This window comes from Dissoconium aciculare (assembly GCF_010015565.1).
Source record: "Dissoconium aciculare CBS 342.82 unplaced genomic scaffold K489scaffold_3, whole genome shotgun sequence".
NCBI lineage: Eukaryota > Fungi > Ascomycota > Dothideomycetes > Mycosphaerellales > Dissoconiaceae > Dissoconium > Dissoconium aciculare.
In genome coordinates, this window is record NW_022984953.1 from 1,220,264 (window position 1) to 1,243,499 (window position 23,236).

The window sequence follows — 23,236 nt, forward strand, 5'->3', positions numbered from 1 at the left end:
CGGGAGGATGACTGCTGCACAACATGTTGTTAAAGACGACGAGCTTTCAGCAGCGACTGGTCTCAGCTGGGACTGCAGTGTTTCAATATCCAGGGGTGTGTTTCAACCTCTTCAAGGCTGATTCTCCTAGTAGGGTCGACGACGAGCAACTAAATCCACTATTAACACGAGCTGCTCTCCATCGAACTAAAAAAAACTCACCTTTTTAATGAGGTCCGTCGCCTCTGCGCTCACGAACCCGGGAACTTTCATGTCTCCCCGTGCAATTTTCCTTGTGGTCATAGCGGGCGCGTCTTCGAATGGCGCTTCACCAACAAGGAGCTCGTACGCGAGTACGCCAAGCGCCCACAGGTCCACTTTGTCGTCATACGACTTGCCCGGAGTGCGAGGCACAATCATCTCTGGTGGCAGGTAGTCCAGCGTACCACAGTAGGTCGTTCGTCGATTACCAGGCGCATGTACGCTCCAGCCGAAATCGGACAATTTGATTTCGCCATGAAGTCCTAGAAGGATATTCTCTGGTTTGATATCGCGATGAATTATGTGCTTGCGATGGATATACCGCAACGCGCTAGCCATCTGTGCGATGTACTGAGCGGCGCGCTTTTCAGGAAATCGACGCGCCTTTTGCAAATGCTTGTAGAGCTCGCCTTGACCAGCGAACTCAAGAATCAAGAAAATTCGCTTGCTGTCGTGGAAATGGCCGTAGAGCTTGAGGATATTGGGATGCCGCAGATTACTCTGAATCTCAATTTCGCGCTGGACCTGTTTTTCAACTCGGCCCTGCTGGAGTTCGCTCTTGTGGAGCACCTTGAGCGCACATACGAAGCCGTTCGCACGTTCACGCGCGAGGTATACGCGACCGAATTTCCCCTTCCCTAGTGGCTTGCCGATTTCAAACATGCCCAGATGGAAACTTCGCGCAGATGGTTGCCGGACGATGTTCGCAACTTGCTGTGATTGATCCTGTTGTTGCTGTTTTTCAGACCTGGGTTTTGTGGAAGCTGGTCGCTGGGTCAAGGCGACAGTACTCTCATTCTTGCTGATAGTCGATGAGCCGAAAAGTGGTATCCCTGATCTGGATGAAGTCGCTGTCTGCACTCGTTGGTTCTCGTTGTTAGCCGTGGAGGCAACAGCGAGCGCTGCAAAGCGATCTTCTAATGCTGCGGCCATTTGATCGGTAGATGCTACTGAAAATACTAATCAGGACGAAACCGCACATGTGTTGGACTTTGTGTGCGATGTATAGATGCGTCCTGTACACACAAATAGACATGACAGCCGTTGCCCCTGGCAACCAATTCTCGCACACTGTGCGCGATAGTGGCTTCATTTCGCAATTTACCGCACAACTTTACTATTTATACATTTGCAAATGACGCCGCTTCGTGATACCGATAACGATCCTAATCAAACTTGACACACAACCGGTCGTGGAGATCTCTCCAGGCGAGATGTCTCATTGCGGAACATCGGAGGCCAGTCCGACTAATAACGATCTCTACAGCTTACGTGAGGATCAAGCTTATCGTGGCGCAAATCGTTATCGATAGCACGTGATGACACTCTGACCATCTGCGAGGCAACTGAACCCGCGCCGGCGGGAGGATTCGGGTTCGTGGGCCTCGTCATTCAAAACCAACCCTGGAAAGGCATCATTTATCTCGCATCGTATCCGATCTATCTCTAGCCAGGTAGTGAATGATCGACAGCTTTACGATTATGAGAACTGTTGGACAAGGTTTCTCCTCCAGATCTGAATAGCGAGTGGCAATCCGGTAAAGACCGCACTCACGTGAAACCGAAGCACGCGACCACGATGTGCAACCATCATCATTAGCTCAACATGAACCAAGACCGGAGTGCCCAACGAACATCGATGAGCATAGTCCGCGACGCCATTGAACCAGCAGCGCAATCAAATTACATCGAGTCGTCCAGGACGTCTGTGGAACCAGGGTTCTATCGCAACCCGACGCCTCTCGAGAGTCAAGAATCTTTGGAGAGAAAGAGACGGCATACTGCAGCAGAACACGAAAGGAGACAATTCGAGGCATTCATGCGCACATCCACGCGATCACACACGATGTCCGGCTCAGGTGAACACCACTCTGGTCACTCGAGAGATACTGCAATCGACTTAACGTCATCACCCAGCGCAACAACAGCCACGCCATCACGGTACTCCCAGTCGATCAGATTAGCACAGGCACGGGCTGCAGCTTTCACAAGAAACGAACTGCCCTCCCTGCCCGATCCTCATAATTCCCAGAGGTCCAGCGAGATCGGTCTCCCACAATGGCAAGCCGACGCCGATGCAAGTCATTGCCCGGTCTGCGAAAATGAATTCACGTTTTGGTATCGAAAACATCACTGCCGCAAATGTGGGAGGGTAGTTTGTGCAACATGCTCGCCACATCGCATCACCATTCCTCGACAATATATTGTACAGCCTCCCAATCAGAGCTTCGAATGGGACGACGATCAGGAAGAGCTTTCAGCATCACAGGACATGTCAGCAAGCTCCACGTTGGGTGGAGGTGAGATTGTGAGGGTATGCAATCCTTGCGTGCCTGATCCGTGGACACCTGAATCCTCTCGGCGAGAGCAAGGAGTCGCGGCGTCGACGGTACAGCCTTTGGGGAGACCACATGTGACAAGTGCAGAGAGACAAAGAGCTCGTGAAGCTTTCATTATTGGAAACCCCAATCTTCAAGCTGAGCCTAGCGAGGCTGCTCACTCTCGGTATCGGTCGTACTCCCATCAACCAGGCGCTGTCCACCGTGGTGAATTGTCATCACATCACATGCTCTCGCCACATTTACACGAGAATAGCCAGGAGAACACCAGCAGAGCAGGTCGGCCAAATGCGCGTTACGCGTCACATCGTCATACTTTCAGCAGCGGCCATAACCTTCCTCCTTCCTATTCGGGTCAGCATGGATATCGGCGTTCAACAGGTTTCACACATCCGCTCCCGCCTTTGCCGCCGGCTGCGGCTCTTCCAAGACAACAGGTCAAAGAAGAAGACGAATGTCCAGTTTGTGGGGAAGAAATGCCTCCCGGAGAGGCAATGCGCGCGGAACATATCCAAGATTGCATTGCCAACCGATTCTCGTCCACGCCGCCACGCAGTGCAGCGGCGCCACCTCCGCCCACGCAGCCTCCACCTTCATCGTCCTCTCGGCCGGCAGCCACAACAAGTACGTCATTGCCAACGCCCTCTTTACTCGTATCACGACCTCGAGCTCCGAGCTACAGACCAAGAGGCATGGCTGTATACCTCGCCACCGAAAAGGATTGCACAAGTGGAGAGGGTGAGCTGCAAGAATGCGTGATCTGTTTTGAAGAGTTCCAGCCTGGCGACGAACTCGGTCGCATGGAATGCTTGTGTAAATTTCATCGGACGTGCATCCGACAGTGGTGGGACACAAAAGGCACGGGAAGCTGTCCGACGCATCAGCTCCATGAATAGGACGAAGGAAAAGAAGGCACATGTAGGGGATGGTCCGTGTCCAAGAGTATATCTCATGGAGGGATGCTGGAAGTTTGTCGTTGACAATGACGAGGAGCAGTCCGATGGGACACGATTTATGATGCTATATTTTACCGGATATATATTGAGTGCCCATTCTACCCCGTTTCTTGGACTGACAAGCTGGCCGACCATTTCAATTTGGGGAGCGATAATAAATGGCACCGCTTCAGCGCCCAGCCGCTTATCCTCGGGATTCTGGGTCATCCTCGGCACGTGTACATGCATATGCATGTGCGGGCAGATGCCCCTCACTTGCCACGACTTGTTCTTATTATTATAGCGAACCATCTTGGGGTCCTTCAGCAGTCGCTCGCGCCACTGCAGGTGTGTCGGGTAGAGTTGGAAGGCAGAACCTGGATCTCGATTATTAAAGTGGCGCGGCCACGGACCCTAACGATCGGGTGAACATCAGGAGATCCTTGAGACGAACCAAATCACGGCCATTTCCCCATTTGGTTGGTTCCTCTCGAGGCTCGGCATGTAACGGGCCGCTGCGCCTGACTGCGTACCGGGCAAAACTCCGAAACAATGTGTGGGATCAAGTGGGCACATGGGGAGATCTCTCGGCAGAGAGGGGCGTCTCGATGGTTCCGAATAAAGTTTCACTGTGTTGGTGGTGAAAGGCTGGACTTCATGTTAGCTGACCATTTGTAAACGCGATTGCCACACGCAAGTCGCGCTGCATTTGCTGTGGGGGGGGGGGGGGGGGGGGGGGAATGTTTCTGCACCACATCTGTATGTGTTGTCTCGCGACTACCAGTCTCATTTTCTTCTGTGCATTCAACAGTCGCTCGGGTCCTGCGCTGCTGCACCTGATGGGCCTGAAGACGTCTCTGGCGCGGCATTTTATCTTCATTTGCGAGGCCCACGGGCTCCGATAATCCAGCCGGTAATTCATCTCTCAACTGATTGCTACCCTGCTCCGTAAGGCCAACACCTGCACGAGTAGAAATGGGCTTGTCTTGTGAGCAAATCTTGAGTATAAACGACCCTGGGCGGATATGGCAAGTTCGTCGCTTCTGCCAAGTACGATCCGGCAGAACGCGACATGACGATCACGGAAGCGCTTCGAACCAAAGCATCTCTAGTTGTGATGCAGCGCTAACCGCCCTGCTGCGTTGCCTCCTCTATGAGATTGATGCAGATATGGCTGCCATCAGTCTCCTGGATGAGCAAAATCAGTACTTTCTCTCTGTTGTGCATGCCGCCACGATAGAAAATCCAACTGTCCGGCGCTCCGACTGGTTTGGGTGCGAGAAAATTTTCTTTCGAGGAGGCATCTGCGAGAGAACTATCACGCGTGGGTATGAATCGCCAGCATCTCCGATCTACGAAATTCCCGATCTCCAAGTTTTGGAGGAGACTAAATCACTCCCTGTGGTTGATGGCAGGTCTGCCAATTTCAAATACTATGCGGGAACACCAATCACAACTACGCAGGGCCTTAATGTCGGTGCACTATTCATCTTCAAGAAGAACTACCTCTCACAACCCTTGTCCTCAACTAAACGGAAGTTTATAATCGAGACGGCCCTCTCCGCGACGGAGCATCTTGCGCAAACCATTGGAGCCATTGAGAACACACGTTCCTTAGCTTTCAATGCATCGATCTCCTCGCTTCCGGACTATGACAAGCCGGGCTCAGCATCACATGTGGCAGACGTGATGAACTCCATCGGAAACGTCGAGAGCCTCAAGTCGGAATTGTACGGCACTGCTGCCCACCTCTTGTTGCAAACGCTTGATCTTGAACACGTCGTAATCCAGAAGGTCTTGCGCAAGGGAGAGCTCCTGGGCACTAGTGCGAAGACTTCCGCTGAATCAATCCTCGCTGAATACCACGACCCGTCAGCTGGTCCTTCCCAGCCTGTTCCTCAACAGCTTGTCGAACAACTATTGCGCTCCTGGCCTAGCGGCGTCATCCTGCAACTCGCCTCCGCGGATCAAGATGATTTCTTCATACCATCGGTACAGCAAGACTCGAATGCAAGGGAGCACATCCAGATTGCTCTAGGCGACTATTGTCCTGGTATTCAACAATGCATTTTCATGCCTCTTAGGGATTACTTCCACGACCGACATACGGCCGTTATCTTCGGTTGGACTAGAGGTTTCAATAGGGTGTATGCTGGCAGTACTGATCTTCCATCCGTAGCCTCTTTTGGGACCGCGCTCATGACGCAACTCCGGCGTTTGGAAACACTGGCCTTGACCAGGAAACAATCGGATTTTCTTGGATCAGTCTCACATGAGATGCGAAGCCCACTTCACGGCATCTTAGCGTGTATAGAACATCTCCGGACGACCGATTGTTCTGCACAACAGCTCGATCTGCTAGAAAGCGCCGCCGCTTGCGGACTGCAGCTAAACAACAACATTGACAATATTCTTCAAATTTCTCAGATCGGAGTATCGAGCCCCACAACGAGGACGTCGAAACAATCCCTGCTTAGAAGCGATGCAGACATGACTTCACAATCACACGGCGCTCAACGCCACCCTAGTACAAACACCTTACTCCACCATATCACGAGTTTGGTCGATGAGACCATGCGGCTACACGAATGTATCACCACGCCTTTGCAGATAGTGGATCACGATATGAATATAGTGCCCACAAGGATGGCGCACACACTTGTTACACTGGACGCCCCATTGGAGGCCGATATCTCAATTGTTTATTGTCCAGCACTCGACGCTATAGTGAAAAATCTTTGTGTAAGTCATTCTCGTTCTGAGCGAGATTGAAATACTCGACTAACATGAGTCAAAGCAAAATTGCCTGAAATTCGCGCGAGAAGGTAGCTGCGTTCGAATCAGCGTGCAAGCTGACGAGGAAAATGTCAACATTTTCTTCACCGACTCTGGCCGTGGCTTCTCACAAGACTTCCTCACCCATGGTCTTTTCAAGCTTTTCTCCCAGCAAGACCCCTTGGACCCCGGACTTGGACTTGGCCTCACCCTGGTACAACGCGCGGTCCGCGATCTGGGTGGTAGCATTAAATTTGACAGCGACGAGTCGACAGGAAGCGAGGTCCAGGTTTCCCTGCCTCGTTGCCAGTTAGATTCCACGCGACACGACTCCCTGGGGCAAGCGGTGTCAAACTTGGACCCGTGGAACCTCAAACTTGACGCCTCTGATCTCGCAGATGTACAACTTTTCACTCCGGCGCAATGGCGAGATCAATCAGATCCGCGGAATTTTCGCTCTATGAGAGCAATGGCTGATTCACTCGATCATACATTCCGTACTTGGCTCGGGATTCGCTGCAAATGTTGGGATGCAGAAGGAGAAAAGCCCAAGATCCTTCTCATCCTTGACACTGATTTGCAACACGCGCGAGAGGCGCTGGGCGGTGATTTCCCGGTAACCTGGAAAATAATCATATACCCGGAGTCGACTTTTCAACCGCAACCGTCCGAGCAGGGAGTCTTTGTGGGTGTGACAGGCTCCCTCAACCCTTTCAAACTACGAGCTGCATTGCTGAAATGTCACGAACTGCAATCTGCAAGGAACCATGAAGCGCAACAGCCTTGCATCAAGACGGATTATGCACCAAGCTTTGATACAACACCTTCAGTACAGCACGTGGCCATAGCTAACACTAGCAGTTTGAACAAGTCGCCCACAATCCATGTTACCATCAAGGAAATCGAAGCGCCTCTACAAGTGCTTCGTCTAAACTCAGAGTCGAATGACGTAGAAGTGAAACGAGAACCCCGATTCCTGCTTGTTGATGACAATGCGATCAACCTCAAGGTTATCGGCATTTTCGCCAAGAAATGCAGCGAGGAGCCCTTTACGCTCGCCGCAGGAGGCCAAGAAGCCATCGATGCATTCAAGACCACGCAAAACGGCACTGATGATAAAGCTTCAGCGCCACGTTTCGATATTATCCTGCTCGATCTTTCCATGCCTGAGGTGTCAGGATTTGAGGCCGCGTCGACTATCCGATCGATAGAAAAGGCCGCTGATGATCGGTCGCGGACTTACATCGCAGCTTTGACGGGCTTGGTTAGCGAGAAAGATCGCAACGCGGCTTTCGCAGCCGGAGTGGACGAGTATGTCACCAAGCCGGCCTCTATTCAAGATCTACGCGGCGTGGTCAGCAACTGGAGAAAAACCATACCTCCAGCTTGATGCACTACTCTTGATCTGAAGCAATTCGTGGGTCACTCGCCTCAGGCTGGACTTCTGAAATCGAGTCCACAAAGGATTCATACACAGCAAAATATGACTGTTGCCCGACAGGGTACTATGATCGCCGCGGTCAGACAATGGCCTACATGTATATGGTTCCTGCCATTTCCGCGGCCGATTGGTTGCTTAGATCTTGGTCCACGTGTCACGTCACAACCGCGTATCATCGAAGTCTGCTTCTGCTTCTCTCGCCTAGCTGTCCTGCGCATTGAAATTATCCTCTTCGTACAACTGCTAACCGCAGGTCATGACCACTGACGAAACAATGCATCCGCCAGCATATCGGGGATTCTCGTTGGACTAAGTGCAGCAGATATGGGCCCTGCCATATGATTGATGATACGCAGTAGAAATACGCCCACAAGTGCTCATTTCGAATTGTGTTGTTAAGGAGGGGGTGTCCATTCATGATGCTAGAATCAATTATTACATAAGTCGTAAAATTATTCCTGTGCGCCATACGTACGTACGATCCTAGACGAAATTGTCATTTCATATTCTAATAACTACAAGTCTTCTCCATTGCAGTATCTCCGGGGCTCCTTGGAAGTACATCTGGCCAGACACACACCTTCGGCATGCGAAGTTGAGGTCTGCTCTCGGCATACTTTCCATGGCTCGCGTTGCTGCGCGTTGCGGACTGAATTTCACACCAGGACGTAGATCTTTCGCAATTCGCATCAGCATCTCTTATCAAACCGACTCCAAGAACCTGTTGTCGTGTTCCCAGATTCGTCATTTGACATAGCAGATCCGACTATCCGAGACTTGTCTTGATTGCTGTAATACTTGCATCGCGTGAGGTCACCACCCGGACGGAAAGGTGCATCATTGTGTCCTCTGTGCTTGTATATGTGATGAGCGATTAGATTTACGAAGCACGCGACACCTGTGTAGCCATTGTTTCCATCAACCGCGCATGGGAAGACTTGTATCCCATAAACAACAATGGCTTCAGATCCGCGGAGACGACCTGTGCCTCCACCTCCGCCTCCGCCTCCGCCAGCAGAGTCCGAAGGAAGCAGCAATGATCTGAGCGCAGTCAGCGCTGCTGGAGCTGAAGAGCAGGCTATACCTGGAGACGATGGCTCGCAAGAGGGCGCAAAGCCTGAGGATGGATTCAAGCTCAAGTTTTGCACGGTATGCGCAAGTAATAACAATCGGTAAGGCTCGACGCATGTAGAGAGCGGCGGAAGACGGATTCTGATGAGCACAACAGGTCAATGGAGGCACATTTACGGCTGACTACCGCACCTACACCTTACCCAACAATATCATTCGGCACGGGATCATTGGTCCGATTACCAGGTCCTAGCATCTCGCAGCCGAACGTCTACAATTTCAACGTCACATCCTACAGCGCCATGTACAATGAGCTTCAGTCCAAAGATCAGCGCCTATATCGCGCCAACGGTATCCTACCGATGCTAGAGCGGAACAAAAACATCAAATGGGGACCGGAGCGGTGGCAGGACTGGAAGGTTGGCGTACCACGCGTGGGCAAACGCTGGCATGCGCAACAGGATGGCGAACAGGACGCCGATTACCACGATGACAAAGGCTCAGAGGGCGTGGAGGCTGGGACCGTGGACATCGTCTTTACATGCGAAGAACGATGCTGGGATGCAGTAGTGGATGATCTCCTCACGCGTGGCTCGCCCTTGAATCGACCAGTCCACGTCTTCAATGTGGATATTAAGGATAATCATGAGGAGGCTTTGGTGGGCGGACGGGCAATTCTCGAGCTCGCCGATGAGCTAAATGCTGCGGCACGAGCGGAGCGTGACGGCATGGCGAAGTCGGAGGAAGGTGTCAATGGCTTTGATGCTGGCCATGCATCAGCGCGGTCGGGGTTTGATGAGCGGGTGCCTGATATTCTGGCATCGTGGCAGGAGAGATGGCCTCAATTACCTGCATTGTGGACGTTGGCATGGCTATGATGGATTTGCTTCTGATATTGATCCATGCCCTACCATTGGGCATCGGGAGAAGTTCATGGCATGTGGGGCGATTTTCCGTGTACAACACACTCGGCTTTCGACGATAGCATTGGCACTGGGGGCTTGCCGCATGTGTAGGCCTGCCTCTCATTGTGCGCCGACGCAGCACTGCGTTGTTCCTTTTTAAAGAACATGCAGTTGCCAGCGCATACGCTCGATCTTCACGACCTCGTTGCTCTGTTGAGCATAAGAGGGACAACTTAATTCCTGAGGTAACGAGGTATTTGACGTGAACTGTTCACATCGGTACCAAAGTCATAGTCCAAATCGCACTAGCGCCGATCTCCAGCACCAATTCACGATCGATCTAGATTCTAGAGAACGATGGTTAGGAACAGGCTGGAACACGACAGGTGATTGTAATCTCCCGATTCCAACACCCTTTATCATCACTACGTCGTCAGTCTGTATTCTGTCAGATCGCAAAATTATACGATTACTCGTCGTATACGGATGTGCGAACGCTACGCACCCTGATCACTTCCAACCCACTTTCTAAGGCTCGAAAATCGTATTGCGTCATCAAAACGATGGCTCTCAAACGTCGGGCGACTTCTCACGTGCAACCGTCGCCTAGTAATAAGAAACGACAAATCAAGCTGGAGGATACGCCTGTCGCAATCAAATCTGAGATCAAAGATGAGTTCAGCGAAGATATCAAGCCGCGGGTAATTCCAGCAGCGAAACCCAGCGCGCATGAGGTTCCGGTCGTCCAACGGGAGTTTTACCCTGCTGAGATGAGCAATGCGCGTTGCGCGAAATATAACAGTGGTGAATTACCAAGACCCCTTCATCTCCTGAATGAGACCATTCGAAAGACTTTGGAGCAAAGGAAGAAAATCGCGGTTGGCGACAGTGTCATTCATTGGTTCAAAAGAGATCTCCGACTAAACGACAATCGTGCGCTCGCCGCGGCTAGCGAGAAGGCTCGAAGCAAGAACATCCCGCTAATATGCATGTTCATCGTTAGTCCACAAGACTATCAGGCTCATTTGACGAGTGCAGTGCGCGTCGACTTCGAATTGCGCACTCTGGCTATATTGAAAGCGGATCTCGACAAGTTGAACATCCCGCTCTTCATTACCACGATCGATTCACGAAAGGATGTGCCCTCGTTCATTTTGAAGAAAAGCGCAGAGTGGGGGGCAAAGCATGTCTTTTGCAATATCGAGTATGAAGTCGATGAACTGCGACGAGAGAACAAACTCATCACAGAGTGCTTGGGACGACAGATCGATTTCTCTGCTCTCCATGACGATGTACTAGTACCGCCTGGTAACTTACAGTCTGGAGCTGGGAAGCAATATTCTGTATATTCACCATGGTTCAAGGCATGGGTCCGCCATCTTCACGATCATCCTCATTTACTCAAAGGTTCTGAGCTTCCACAAGCCAACGACAAGAGCGCCAGGTCGAAGTTCAAATCGCTGTTCGACGCAGAGATACCCTCAGCACCTTCGAACAAAACTCTGACCAGTAAGGAGAAGACGCATTTCGCGCACCTATGGCCTGCAGGTGAACACGAAGCGCAAGCACGCATGGAGCGTTTCGCGAGAGAAAGAATATCCAAATATAAAGACGCTCGCAATTTCCTCGCGGAGAATGCAAATTCCAGCCTCAGCGTACATTTCTCTTCGGGCACCCTCTCCGCACGAACAGCCATTCGCTGTGCACAAAGTAACAACTCCAGCCCAAAGCTTGACGCCGGCAATGCTGGCATTATGTGCTGGATCAGCGAAGTGGCCTGGCGAGACTTCTACAAACACGTGCTTGCGCATTGGCCCTTTGTATGCATGCACAAGCCGTTCAAATACGAATACTCAGATATCAAGTGGGATTACAACGAGGAGCATTTCCAGCGATGGTGTAATGGACAGACGGGCTTTCCGGTCGTCGATGCCGCGATGCGACAACTCAAGAGTACCGGCTATATGCACAACCGTGCGCGCATGATTGTGGCTTCATTCTTGGCCAAGGACCTCCTACTGGATTGGCGGAAAGGGGAGCGGTATTTCATGGAAAACCTCGTCGACGGCGACTTCGCATCCAATAACGGCGGCTGGGGCTTCTCTGCGAGTACAGGAGTTGATCCTCAGCCATATTTTCGCATTTTCAACCCATTGCTGCAAAGCGAGAAATTTGATGCTTCTGGAGAGTATATTCGGAAGTGGGTGCCGGAGTTGAAAGATGTTGTGGGTAAGGCGATTCACGATCCGTACGGCAGAGGAGCGGAGAAGATCGCGAAGACAACGGGTTATCCCAAGCCTATGGTCGATCATAGTGAGCGCAGAAAGATTGCGCTGGACAGGTACAAATCTGGATTGGGGAGGGAAACAGCGAACGTTGGTGGAGGGGTACACAACTAGGCCAATTTTGATGCTTTGTGGCGATACCTGAAGATCGAGTGTGGATGATCGAAATGACATCTTCCACGAACAGCATGTTGATCAATTCTGTACCAAGTTAGATGTATAAACACTGTTATGCTGGTTATGGCTGCTGTTGTGCTATGTGTATCGCAGCCATTATCCGAACAACCTTGGAATTCTCAAAGGTGCAGAGCAATGACATCAGCGTTAGAACTGATACCGATTTGAATGCCTCAGTGATCAACCAACAGCTTTCGTTCTCACTATCAACCACACAAAAGCAAGTCGTGGTGTAGCCGCTTTGGACGGCGATCCAGATACAGATTTGTGGAAAACATCATAAAACAGAAAGGCAATTGGACCACTATGGCTACCTCACAACAGGTCCGAGCCGCTTTGATCGTGGTGGATATGCAAGAGGACTTCTGCCCGCCATCTGGATCCCTTGCGATTGAAGGTGGCCGGGATATAGTACCCAAGATCAATGAATTACTCCAACTTCCCGGCTTCGTCCTACGAATTGCCACCAGAGATTATCATCCGCGTGATCACATTTCATTTGCTTCGCAACACGAGGACAAGGAAGTCTTTGCGGAACACGTCATAAACAGTCCGGAGAATGATCAGGAGTCGCAGACAATGTCAGTAAAATCTCTGATCTATTCCATAGTCATTATCAAAGCGTAAACGCTCATCTAACACCCTTCTTCGACAGATCATTATGGCCTGACCACTGCGTACAAGGTACGCCCGGCTGCGAATTGATCCCCGAGCTCAAGCACGATCGAATTATGCTCATAATCGATAAGGGACAAGATCGTCGCGTTGAATCATATTCTGCATTTGGTCCCCCGTTCCGAAATCCTCGCGTGGGAACGAGCGATCTTCATGATGTGCTCCAGGAGGCTGGCATCACGCACGTCTTTACCGTCGGTTTGGCATATGACTATTGTGTTAGAAGCACAGCCATCGATGCGGCTGAGCATGGTTATAAGACTTTCGTGATTGAAGATGCGTCGAGCTCAGTAGGAAGCAAGCCTTCCGATGCGGAGAAGACGAGGCTGGAGTATAGGGATGGAAGCGTGACCATCATTCGATCAGATTCGAAGGAGCTTGATATTGTTCGGTAGTCTCGAGGCTATTCCTCGTTGAGAGACTGCTCGAAGATCAGACACGCGCCGATTAGGAATCGTTGAATGACGACTATGTGATCGTTGTGATCGTTATGGTCTGTTTTCGTTGAAGAAATATCCAGTGATTTCCAATCCGATGCGATGTCGATTCAGAATTCAGCGGGCGGGAGCATGACTGCTGGAATGCCTTTGGTTGTTTGATCGTGCTGTTGCCACTTGCGGAGCGTCTGCGTCACTTAGTTCTAATATCTCTACTTCCGCAGCAGGTCGATCCGCAAGGCGTCGGCGCTTCTTCACAGCACTCGTAGAGCTCTGAGATGCTTCCCGAGACGCCTCTACCGACCATTTCTTCAATATTGCATCTTCTGCAACATTCTCCAGAGAGTGAAATGAAGCATGATGGCCGCAACCATCACATTCGAAGCTCGTGGCCGCCTAGATTCGTGCATCAGCCCGTTGCATAACCATCTGCTCAGCGCATCTCGGACGCACCTTGACAGGATGTAGCATGAACCGAAGGCATGTGCAGGAAGAAATGAGGGAGCTTTTGTGATTGCAACGACCTCGAGGAGGTTTGTAATTCATGGCCGCCCATACACTATTCTGCGGAGCATAATTCGTCATGGTGAAGGATATCTGCGGCGGTATACTTGGCTCACAGCAGTACTTGATTATCTACTATGATGGCATACATCGCACTCAGGTACGCAGGTGACTTTAGGACCCAGTTGCAATTAAACGAAACAATGTGGTGGTTTTGGAAGGTCAGAAACATTCATGGTCTCCAAGAACGAACGCGACTGCACCGCCGACGTCACGGGCGCTGAATTTCATTAGGGTCGATAATACTCTTCCATGAGGCGCGTGCGGCAAAAGCGCGTCGTCACCTGATCATCATACAGTTTTAGCTTGCCGACCCATGTAGTTGTGTTAGAGAGCTCCAGATTTAATTTCCAAGAGCCTCTTTTCTATCGCAAACATCATCACAATCGCCATCATGCCGAAATTCTTCTGCGACTATTGCGATGTCTACCTCACTCACGATTCCATGAGTGTGCGTAAAGCGCACAACAGCGGTCGTAATCATCTTCGCAATGTCGTCGACTACTACCAGCAAATCGGCCACGAAAAGGCGCAGTCAGTCATCGACAGTATCACGAGCAGCTATGCTGCTGAGGGTCAGAGCATGCCAACACCAGCCGGAATGAGCGCGCCTGGATTCCCACCTCAGGGAGGTATACCTGGCTTTCCTCCACCAATGCCAGGCATGGGAGGCGCGATGCCTCCGGGAATGCCTCCTGGGATGCCACCAATGCCTCCTGGCTTTCCACCACAAATGCCTGGAGGAAGAGGCATGCCACCACTTCCACCAGGATTTCCCATGCCTCCGAACGGCTTCCCACCAGGCTTCAATCCTGCTGGGATGCCACCCTTCCCACCAAATGGCATGCCCCCAGGAGCCGGCTCGCCGCCTAACAATCTCCCATTCCCTCCACCCGGCAGTTTCCCGCCACCACACATGCCGCCTGCTCAGTTCCAAAATACAGGTGGTCCGGGAGGTCATCATTTTTCTCCGCCACCCGGGATGGGCATACGAGGACCACCCGGAGCACCTCCAGGCCCGAGGCAAGATCAACACGGGCAGTGAGAGTGTATGGCTGCATTGGATGTTCACAGTTTAGCAAGTGCAGAGTCAGGGATCCGCGGTGGGTGGGCCTGCCGTTGTGAGCCCTGCTGCAAAGCTCCATTTTCAGTCAGCTCACTACACTCTGCCGCAATGCTTAGCCGGCGCATCATGCTCGCGATCTGTGTGCATGGCTCGCGAGAACATCCTTCATACGAAAGAAACATGGAAAGACTGTCACTCGATGCTCGACAAACATGAGATTTCGTCTCGTCGGACTGGCAGCCGTGCGGCAGCTTGCCCAGGGATTATGAGCAACTTGGGCAAAAGCACCCTTCTGATGAGCATACAAAATATGCTGTCATTGGGATGCTGCTTGTCAGCACCTATAATCGCACTCTGACAAAGTCTGACAAAGTCGTGAAGAGCAGGCACTCACGTGACTTTCGTTTGTTTGGGAGAGTTTGACCACTAGCGTGAAAGAGCCGCAAATCTTGGCATCCGAATTTCCTCACACCACTACATCCAGCGACAACTTTTTTGACGATCCTGACAACATCTGCCCCAATATCAAACATCAATTGTCACTCACTTCACAATCAAAATGTCTGAGCAGCTCGTTCTCCGCGGTACCCTCGAGGGCCACTCCGGCTGGGTCACCAGCTTGGCTACATCCCTCGAGAACCCCAACATGCTCTTGTCCGGTTCTCGCGACAAGACCCTAATCATCTGGAACCTCACCCGTGACGACCAGAGCTACGGTTACCCCAAGCGCTCTCTCCACGGACACTCTCACATCGTCTCCGACTGTGTGATCTCTTCCGACGGTGCTTACGCTCTTTCCTCTTCCTGGGACAAGACTCTCCGACTGTGGGAGCTCTCTACCGGTCAGACCACCCGTCGCTTCGTCGGCCACACCAACGATGTCCTCTCCGTCTCCTTCTCCGCCGACAACCGTCAGATCGTTTCCGGCTCCCGTGACCGCACCATCAAGCTGTGGAACACCCTCGGTGACTGCAAGTACACCATCACCGACAAGGGCCACACTGAGTGGGTTTCTTGCGTCCGTTTCTCTCCCAACCCCCAGAACCCCGTCATCGTCTCCGCTGGCTGGGACAAGTTCGTCAAGGTAAGCTACATTCTCTCTTGGTCCAGTTGCATGATGCTTTACAAAGTATTTGCTACTTCAGAGCCTACGGGCAATGAGACACACTTTGCCTCCACAGGCGTACTGACAATCCTTCCCAATTCCGCTCGCTTGGTCTGTGCATCTTCTGAAAATCATGTGCTAACACTCGTACTTGAAGGTTTGGGAACTGGCCACCTGCCGCATCCAGACTGACCACATCGGTCACACCGGCTACATCAACACTGTCACCATCTCTCCCGACGGATCCCTCTGCGCTTCCGGTGGCAAGGATGGCACCACCATGCTCTGGGACTTGAACGAGTCCAAGCACTTGTATTCCCTCAGCGCCGGTGACGAGATCCACGCTCTCGTTTTCTCGCCCAACCGTTACTGGCTTTGCGCTGCCACCGCCAAGGAGATTGTCATCTTCGACCTCGAGAAGAAGAGCAAGGTTGACGAGCTCCGCCCTGAGTTCCTCGAGGGTGGTGGCAAGGCCCGCGAGCCGGAGTGTGTCTCCCTCGCCTGGTCCGCTGACGGACAGACTCTGTTCGCTGGTTACACCGACAACAAGATTCGCGCCTGGGGTGTCATGGCTCGCATCTAAGTGATTGCTCAGCAGCTTCATGGAGCGAGTTATAGCACGGGTGACGAAAAAACTGTATCTTTTGCACGATGATGCGCGATACGAGGGTGCTCTGAATGAACAGCTCCGACGACGTGCGTTCTAGCACAGAGCGGGACTGGATTGAACATCATCCGATGAAAGGTCGTTGCGGTGCACGTGCCTTGAGATAGCACATGAAATGATTTCTCTTTAACTTTACTTTCCTTGCTTATCCGTTCCTGAAATGCGTACCTGTGACGCTACTATATTCGATCCACTAGAAGAACGTGGATTTGCCCTACTCGCCGGTGCTTGCCCGAGCATCTACGCGACCCTCACCTCTAAAGCTATGTGGAAGACCGATCAAGGCACAGCGCCAACGACTCTAAACGGTTTCCAAATCATGTCCCATCAAGGTGTGGCCATTGTGTTCGGGTCTGTGTGGAATGACGAGCTTCTCACCTCAAATCTATAAAGTAGAAGAAAATCAAGGCAAGGCCTGAACGGATGGGAGAGTGAACGCCTCGACCTGAAAAACTCGAATGAAAAATAATTTCTTTGTACAATCTCCGTCAAATCAAACCTTGACCCACTCCCTCTCTGCCGACTGAATCCCTCGTATCTTCCCAAACCTGATCAGATTCTCAGTCTGGTCGAGCAAAGCAATTTTACGAAATTTCAACATTTCGTTAAACACAAACGTCTCATCCAGAGTATGGAGAAAAAACACGATAACTACCAAGTCCGGCTTCCTTCACCATTCGAACTCTCCCGTGGCCTTGTGGAAGACCCAGTCCTTACCGTCGACGATCATGACACCGTCTTTGAGCGTGCACTTCCACTTGTTCTTGACGCGCTGGACTTTGTCGTAGGTGCACAGGATGGCGTCGCCCTCGTCGTCTTCGTCCTCGCCGATGTTACCTTGGCCTTCGTCGTCGGAATCGTCGAGGTCCGAGTTGATGGCGTTTTCGTCATCATCGCCACCCTTGGCATCGTCGTCGTCATCGAGACCGTCGAGTTGAGACGGGAGGCGAGAGGATGATGCGATGGGTGGGGAGGAAGTTCTGGCAGATTGCTTGTTGCCGGCGCGTCGTTGCTTGCGGCGAGTCGATGGCTGCTCTGAGAGGGGGACCATGAGACCGCTCTCGAGCTGGGCGGTCATTTCCATGACTTGGTCGTACATCATTCGATCGGCTTGACGGACCTGCTCGGCGCCGAGGGCACGTCGCTCTGCAAGCATGGCACGCCATTGGGCGAGATCATCATCTGCAGTACCGTCGGTTTGATTGTAGTTTGGAATGCTGTTCTCAACCTTGATCGGAGGCTGTGCCGGCTGCTGCGGTGCTTGTGGCTGTTGCTGGGGCTGAGGTGGACGCGGCCCCTGTTGCTGCTGTTGGTATTGCTGCGGCTGCTGCTGCTGTGGCTGAGTGGGAGGTTTTTGTTGCTGCTGCTGCAAAGCTTGCTGCTGACGCTGCATGGCATGTTGCTGCTGTTGCTGGAACTGTTGCTGCGCTAGGCTGCCGGCGGGCAAGGCAGCTCCATTCGCAGGCGGCATACCAGGCGGCCTCTGCTGTGGCTGCTGAGGTTGCTGAGCGCCTGGTAGCGCGAGGCCGCCCCGAGGCATCGCATTTGCATACTGCTGTTGCACAAGCTGTTGAGCTCGTGCAAGACCACCTTGAGTGGAGGGAACACCACCAGATGGGTATGCACCAGTCGGCAGGCCATGGAACTGCTGTTCCGTGCCTGGTTCCGGCTTTATTCGAATGCCTTCATTCGTGGCTTGGTCATAGGTCGGGAATGAAGCAGGTGGGACATCGTTGGCAACAGTAGGTGGCAGCTGTGGAGGTGGATTCGGCTGCACAGGAATCGGCTTGGGGTCCCAGGGCATTTGTGCAACGCCACGCGCACTCAACTTGGCTTGCCATTCCTATAACGATGTGTGTAAGCATAACTTCCGAGGAGGTGCATGTATGCGGTGGGCAACATTTGTTAGACGCGATAGTAATGACATTGTGCTTCCGAGATCTTGGGCATGAACGTGCACGTGATCGATGTGCTGAGCGGGGTTTAGCGGGAAAAAGGGAGGAGTCATGGGGGTATAAATCTGGTCATCCAAAAGCAGCGGACGCCCAGATTCTCCAGGTTTCCCTTGCCCCGCCAGCCCCTTCGATCCACGCACAGCGTGTGCGCACCGCCAGGATACTGGAATGGCTCGCAGTCTTCTCATTTTCGATTTGGAGACAATAGCTCTTTCACTGCGGTCTCGATTTGTTCAATCGCAACGCTGGGCGATCTGCCCGCTTTCGAGAGTGATCGGAGATGAGTGATCGACCAGGCACAGTGCTTCTGAGTGGCGGAAACATCGTGCAAGACTGGGAGGGATGGATGAACGAGAGAAGGGCATTACGAACCTGTTGCATCTCCGACAATGTCGTCTGTCCTACTCCGCTTTCCTCGAAGTCGGTCGTTGAGGTCGCGATGACCTCTTCGATGATTTTGGCGTAAACATCGCCCTTTCGATGCAATCAAGTCAGCTTACTTGGTCCCAAAATCATGTCTGGGCAGCGTGAGTTTGAGCAACGCCGGCGGCAAGAACATACGACCAAAGTGTTCGTCATGTTGTTGGAATAGATCTGCTAGCCACCAGCGGACCGAAGATAACGTAACGGTCGCGATATCGAGTAGCGTTTGCGCGGACTATCAAAGATTGTGGTCGACTGATGTGGTTTGCAAGGTAAAGCGTACGAAAGACGGTGACGGTGACGGTTGCGCAGACTCAACCATGTACACCCGTCGTTGCGCGATTCGAGGTCCTATTCTTCGTCGTTGACATGTGCAATCGTCTGCTACAGCATCAACGGTCTTTGTCCCAACGCCTGATTGAAAATAACATGAATTCTCCTCTTGAACCTCACTTGCACACACGATGCTGATGGGTGATGTATTGGTTTAAGCTGTAGTTCCCCGGTTTATATACTTGCCAAGACATGACTAAGCCCCATCGCTGCTGCTGCGCCCATCTGCGGCATTGTCGGGAAGCTGGAACGTTGTTGGCTACCCCCGTCACGTATCATTCAACATCTTCTTGATGCTCCGCAATCAGGAATGCAGTTGTAGAGGCCGGGCGAGATTATGAAGCAGTTTACGAAAATAGCATATCGTGCTCGCCTGATATCTTGCGAGCGTTCTCGACGTCAGCAACGTGAAGATCGTCAAAGTACGCGGTCATGCTGTATCGTCCTTACAGCACCCTGTTCCTCAACCTCGGAATGATGAACTTGCGCGGAATCTGCTGATATGTAAGGTTTATGGGTCCAAACACATGTGATTTCAGCACATTAATGGTCGAGTATCCATATGAGCGCAGTTCAGATTCACTATACGCAATTGCATCTTCTCTTGCAGTCCACGAGGAGGTAGATTTCGAGGGACAGCTTAGGGTTGATCACATGGAACATAAACCCAACCCTAGACAGAAACGTCCTAAGAAAAGCATCCTCGGCCGTTTCCTAGGTCATTAATCCAGAGCGGACGTCGTTACCCCAGCCAGCCAGAGCGACGCCAGTAATAAGCTAGGACAAGACCGCTATCACATGTCTCCTTGGCGCAATAGTTCCTCTCTCGACTGAGCTGTGGTGCATGCATACCTTCATCCTTCACGACAACAAACCTCTCGGTGAGGACTCGAAGCGACGATTACCCTATCCCGACGCGGTCCAGATGCGCGGCGAAGGAACCTGCGTGCCGCGGTGATACCCTCTCCATCTCCGCCGTCGCCATGGCGAACCAATCTACACTACGTGAGAAGCCCACGGATCGCTTCTCACAACTTCTCGACCAATTCTACGAACGTATCATAGCTCGCCTACAGGCTCTTCAGAATCGCAGTCCGCTGAGCAAGCAGACCAACCAGCTCATTGCGACACTCGCCTTATCCTTGACGATAATCGCAGGTGGATATGGCGGCTACAGAATCTATCGCGCTCGGCAGAAGGAGGCGGACTTGGGAAAACGTCTGGTTCGGAGGAATAGTGGTGTGAAGCGGAAGGATGGTGCAAGGACGCTATACGTGCCATATAAAGACAAAGCCAGTCGTGTCACTATTCACCCGACAAAACCAACAACCTTTGACGCTCACCGACGCCTCTTTCTCCAACCTTTCAAAGAACGAGGTGCCAAGGGCTCCGAATATGGAGCACCACCGCCAAACATCAAGCCTGGTCTCAACATTGCCTTTCTCCATCAATTCATGAGCATTATGAAGATTGCTATCCCCAGATTGGGATGCAAAGAGTCTGGTCTGCTCGCAACACATGCCATTTTCCTGCTTTTGCGCACATATCTCTCTCTGGTCACAGCACGGCTAGATGGTGAGATTGTCCGGGATCTTGTCGCTGGTAATGGTCGTGCTTTCCTGCTCGGCTTGACGAAATGGCTATCGGTTGGTGCGGTTGGCAGTTACACAAACGCCATGATCAAGTTCTTGCAAGCCAAGATCAGCATTGCTTTCCGAACCCGCCTTACAAGATATATCCACGATCTGTACCTCAGCCCAACCATGGCATACTACAAGATGCACACTTTGGACGGTAGCATTGGGCAAGGAGCCGATCAATTCATCACCCAGGATCTGACCCTTTTCTGTGACGAAGCTGCAGCTCTCTACTCGAGTCTGGGTAAACCTTTGGTGGATGTGGCCACATTCAACTACCAACTATGGGTGTCACTGGGTCCGCTAGCACTAGGTACTTTGTTGGCGAACTACTTCGCCACCGCTACTCTGCTCAGAAAGGTCAGCCCGCCCTTTGGCAAGCTGAAGGCTGCCGAGGCTCGCAAAGAAGGTGAATTCCGTGCCCTACACGCTCGTCTGATCGCCAACGCCGAGGAAGTTGCATTCTACGCTGGTGGCCCGACCGAGCACGTTCTCCTCGACCAAGGCTTCAAGTCTCTGCGAAGATGGATGGAAGGTATCTACCGAGTACGCGTGGGTTACAACATGCTCGAGGATTTCGTCCTCAAGTACACGTGGTCCGCATTTGGCTACGTCGTAACTGCTGTTCCTGTTTTCCTGCCCGGCATGGGCCTGGCGCCGGAGCCCAGCTCCTCTCGCCGCGCGGATGCCGATCTTGACGACCGGCCTAACCACGACCGAAGTGGAGACCGCACGAAACAATTCATTACCAACAAGCGACTCATGTTGAACCTTGCCGATGCCGGAAGCCGCATGATGTACTCTATCAAGGATCTCTCTGAGCTTGCTGGCCACACTAGCCGTGTCTTCCACTTGCTCAGTACACTCCACCGCGTCCACGCCAATCACTACCCGGCGCCTCGTAATGGTCAGTACCCCGAGCTTTTCAGCCAGGCCGATGTTACCGGAACACTTCACAAAGGCTACGACGGTGTCCGATTAGAAGACGTTCCAATCGTCGCACCTGCGCCATTCCCAATGGGTGGTGAGGAGCTTATCGACAACCTGTCCTTCGTTGTTAGCCCTGGCGAGCACCTCCTCATTACAGGTCCTAATGGTGCTGGTAAATCCGCCGTCGCCCGTATTGTCGCAGGTCTCTGGCCCACCTACCGCGGTCTGACATCCCGCCCGAGGACTACTGGCCAAGATGGTATCATGTTCCTCCCGCAGCGAGTGTACCTGAGCCCAGGCACGCTGCGTGACCAGGTCATCTACCCCCACACCGAAATGGACATGAAAGACGCCGGACGCCGCGAGAGCGAACTCCAAGCCATTTTGGAGCAGAGCAAACTTGGCTACATCCCCGAGCGTGAAGGTGGCTGGGACACGCGAAAGATGTGGAAGGATGTCCTCTCTGGTGGCGAGAAGCAGCGTATGGGTATCGCTCGTCTGTTATACCACGAGCCTCGATACGCCTTCATCGATGAAGGCACTTCCGCCGTGTCGTCTGACGTCGAGGGTATCCTCTACGAGACCGCCAAAGCCAAAGGCATCAGTAAGTCAACAACACCCCCCTGTGCCTCGAATCGTCAGCTAACCAATTGTGTCCTTAGCTCTCATCACCATCTCCACTCGCGCCTCGCTCAAACGCTACCACAACTACACCCTCACGCTGGGCCTCGGCGCCGAAGCCAACGGCTACGAGTTCGTACGCATCGGTACCGCCAGCGAAAAGGACAGCGTCGCCCAGGAAATCGCCGAGCTAAAGAGTAAGCTCGCACAGGTCGACACCTGGACCCAGCGCCGTAAGGATATCGAGGCTGAGCTCGGCAAGGTTTGGGTCAGCGGTGGTGACAAGAAGGAAGAGAAAGTCGAGTTGGCGGCCCCGGAGTACCAGACTTGAGAGGAAGAGAGGATCTTTTGAGAGGTCGAGGTGTGTGTGAATGAATGATAGGCTTCTCAGGGGAGAGGAGATGTCGTGCGAAGGCGATGAATGTCAAATTCGCCCTCGTTGTGGCATTTTACTTCACGAATTTGATCTGTATATGACGTGACTGGCGAGCCAAGATTTTATATACTTATGTCCGGACTTTATGAATAAGGACCCTTGGTATTGATATCATCAGATACATGTACTACTCGTTTTCTCAAGACTTCACGCCGCAACTCTTTTCACTCGGTTGTTGTCGCTTCTGGTCATTCACGTCGATATTCGAAACACAAATGA

The 23,236-nt window shown here is 52.2% G+C and overlaps 12 protein-coding genes across 12 annotated transcripts; 9 read left to right on the forward strand and 3 right to left on the reverse strand.

Moving 5' to 3' along the window:
• Positions 1-62: 62 nt before the first annotated feature.
• Positions 63-1,173, reverse strand: K489DRAFT_314038 (kinase-like protein; the record flags this gene model as incomplete). Its single annotated transcript, XM_033600987.1, has 2 exons — positions 63-149; positions 202-1,173. The coding sequence occupies 2 exons, from the start codon at positions 1,171-1,173 to the stop codon at positions 63-65; spliced, it is 1,059 nt and encodes a 352-aa protein (XP_033462268.1).
• A 913-nt stretch (positions 1,174-2,086) lies between these two features.
• K489DRAFT_315338 (uncharacterized protein) lies at positions 2,087-2,437 on the forward strand (the record flags this gene model as incomplete). The annotated part of the gene is made up of 1 exon (XM_033601082.1): positions 2,087-2,437. A coding segment is annotated over one exon (351 nt), but the record flags the coding sequence as incomplete, so codon positions are not given.
• Positions 2,438-3,250: 813 nt separating this feature from the next.
• K489DRAFT_304214 (uncharacterized protein) lies at positions 3,251-3,475 on the forward strand (the record flags this gene model as incomplete). The annotated part of the gene is made up of 1 exon (XM_033600504.1): positions 3,251-3,475. A coding segment is annotated over one exon (225 nt), but the record flags the coding sequence as incomplete, so codon positions are not given.
• Positions 3,476-4,684: 1,209 nt separating this feature from the next.
• Positions 4,685-7,679, forward strand: K489DRAFT_368420 (uncharacterized protein; the record flags this gene model as incomplete). The annotated part of the gene is made up of 2 exons (XM_033602948.1): positions 4,685-6,256; positions 6,312-7,679. The coding sequence occupies 2 exons, from the start codon at positions 4,685-4,687 to the stop codon at positions 7,677-7,679; spliced, it is 2,940 nt and encodes a 979-aa protein (XP_033462271.1).
• A 747-nt stretch (positions 7,680-8,426) lies between these two features.
• K489DRAFT_352544 (Ssu72-like protein) lies at positions 8,427-9,679 on the forward strand (the record flags this gene model as incomplete). Its single annotated transcript, XM_033602474.1, has 3 exons — positions 8,427-8,902; positions 8,959-9,235; positions 9,275-9,679. The coding sequence occupies exons 1-3, from the start codon at positions 8,688-8,690 to the stop codon at positions 9,677-9,679; spliced, it is 897 nt and encodes a 298-aa protein (XP_033462272.1). The 5' UTR covers positions 8,427-8,687.
• A 590-nt stretch (positions 9,680-10,269) lies between these two features.
• On the forward strand, positions 10,270-12,105 carry K489DRAFT_314546 (deoxyribodipyrimidine photo-lyase-like protein; the record flags this gene model as incomplete). The annotated part of the gene is made up of 1 exon (XM_033601019.1): positions 10,270-12,105. One exon carries the CDS (start codon positions 10,270-10,272, stop codon positions 12,103-12,105), a length of 1,836 nt encoding a protein of 611 aa, XP_033462273.1.
• A 270-nt stretch (positions 12,106-12,375) lies between these two features.
• On the forward strand, positions 12,376-13,439 carry K489DRAFT_377788 (Isochorismatase hydrolase). Its single transcript, XM_033604241.1, has 2 exons — positions 12,376-12,749; positions 12,824-13,439. The coding sequence occupies exons 1-2, from the start codon at positions 12,475-12,477 to the stop codon at positions 13,236-13,238; spliced, it is 690 nt and encodes a 229-aa protein (XP_033462274.1). The 5' UTR covers positions 12,376-12,474; the 3' UTR covers positions 13,239-13,439.
• A 78-nt stretch (positions 13,440-13,517) lies between these two features.
• Positions 13,518-13,841, reverse strand: K489DRAFT_308622 (uncharacterized protein; the record flags this gene model as incomplete). Its single annotated transcript, XM_033600620.1, has 2 exons — positions 13,518-13,676; positions 13,707-13,841. Coding segments are annotated over 2 exons (294 nt in total), but the record flags the coding sequence as incomplete, so codon positions are not given.
• Positions 13,842-14,238: 397 nt separating this feature from the next.
• On the forward strand, positions 14,239-14,415 carry K489DRAFT_295602 (zf-U1-domain-containing protein; the record flags this gene model as incomplete). Its single annotated transcript, XM_033600298.1, has 1 exon — positions 14,239-14,415. A coding segment is annotated over one exon (177 nt), but the record flags the coding sequence as incomplete, so codon positions are not given.
• Positions 14,416-15,469: 1,054 nt separating this feature from the next.
• On the forward strand, positions 15,470-16,598 carry K489DRAFT_315452 (guanine nucleotide-binding protein subunit beta-like protein; the record flags this gene model as incomplete). Its single annotated transcript, XM_033601093.1, has 2 exons — positions 15,470-15,994; positions 16,173-16,598. The coding sequence occupies 2 exons, from the start codon at positions 15,470-15,472 to the stop codon at positions 16,596-16,598; spliced, it is 951 nt and encodes a 316-aa protein (XP_033462277.1).
• A 567-nt stretch (positions 16,599-17,165) lies between these two features.
• On the reverse strand, positions 17,166-19,528 carry K489DRAFT_377790 (uncharacterized protein). The gene is made up of 3 exons (XM_033604242.1): positions 19,199-19,528; positions 19,010-19,111; positions 17,166-18,525 (listed from the first exon to the last, which is right to left on the reverse strand). Exons 1-3 carry the CDS (start codon positions 19,214-19,216, stop codon positions 17,353-17,355), a joined length of 1,293 nt encoding a protein of 430 aa, XP_033462278.1. The 5' UTR covers positions 19,217-19,528; the 3' UTR covers positions 17,166-17,352.
• A 661-nt stretch (positions 19,529-20,189) lies between these two features.
• Positions 20,190-23,169, forward strand: K489DRAFT_377793 (putative ABC transporter). The gene is made up of 2 exons (XM_033604243.1): positions 20,190-22,564; positions 22,623-23,169. The coding sequence occupies exons 1-2, from the start codon at positions 20,377-20,379 to the stop codon at positions 22,910-22,912; spliced, it is 2,478 nt and encodes an 825-aa protein (XP_033462279.1). The 5' UTR covers positions 20,190-20,376; the 3' UTR covers positions 22,913-23,169.
• The last annotated feature ends 67 nt before the right edge of the window (positions 23,170-23,236 follow it).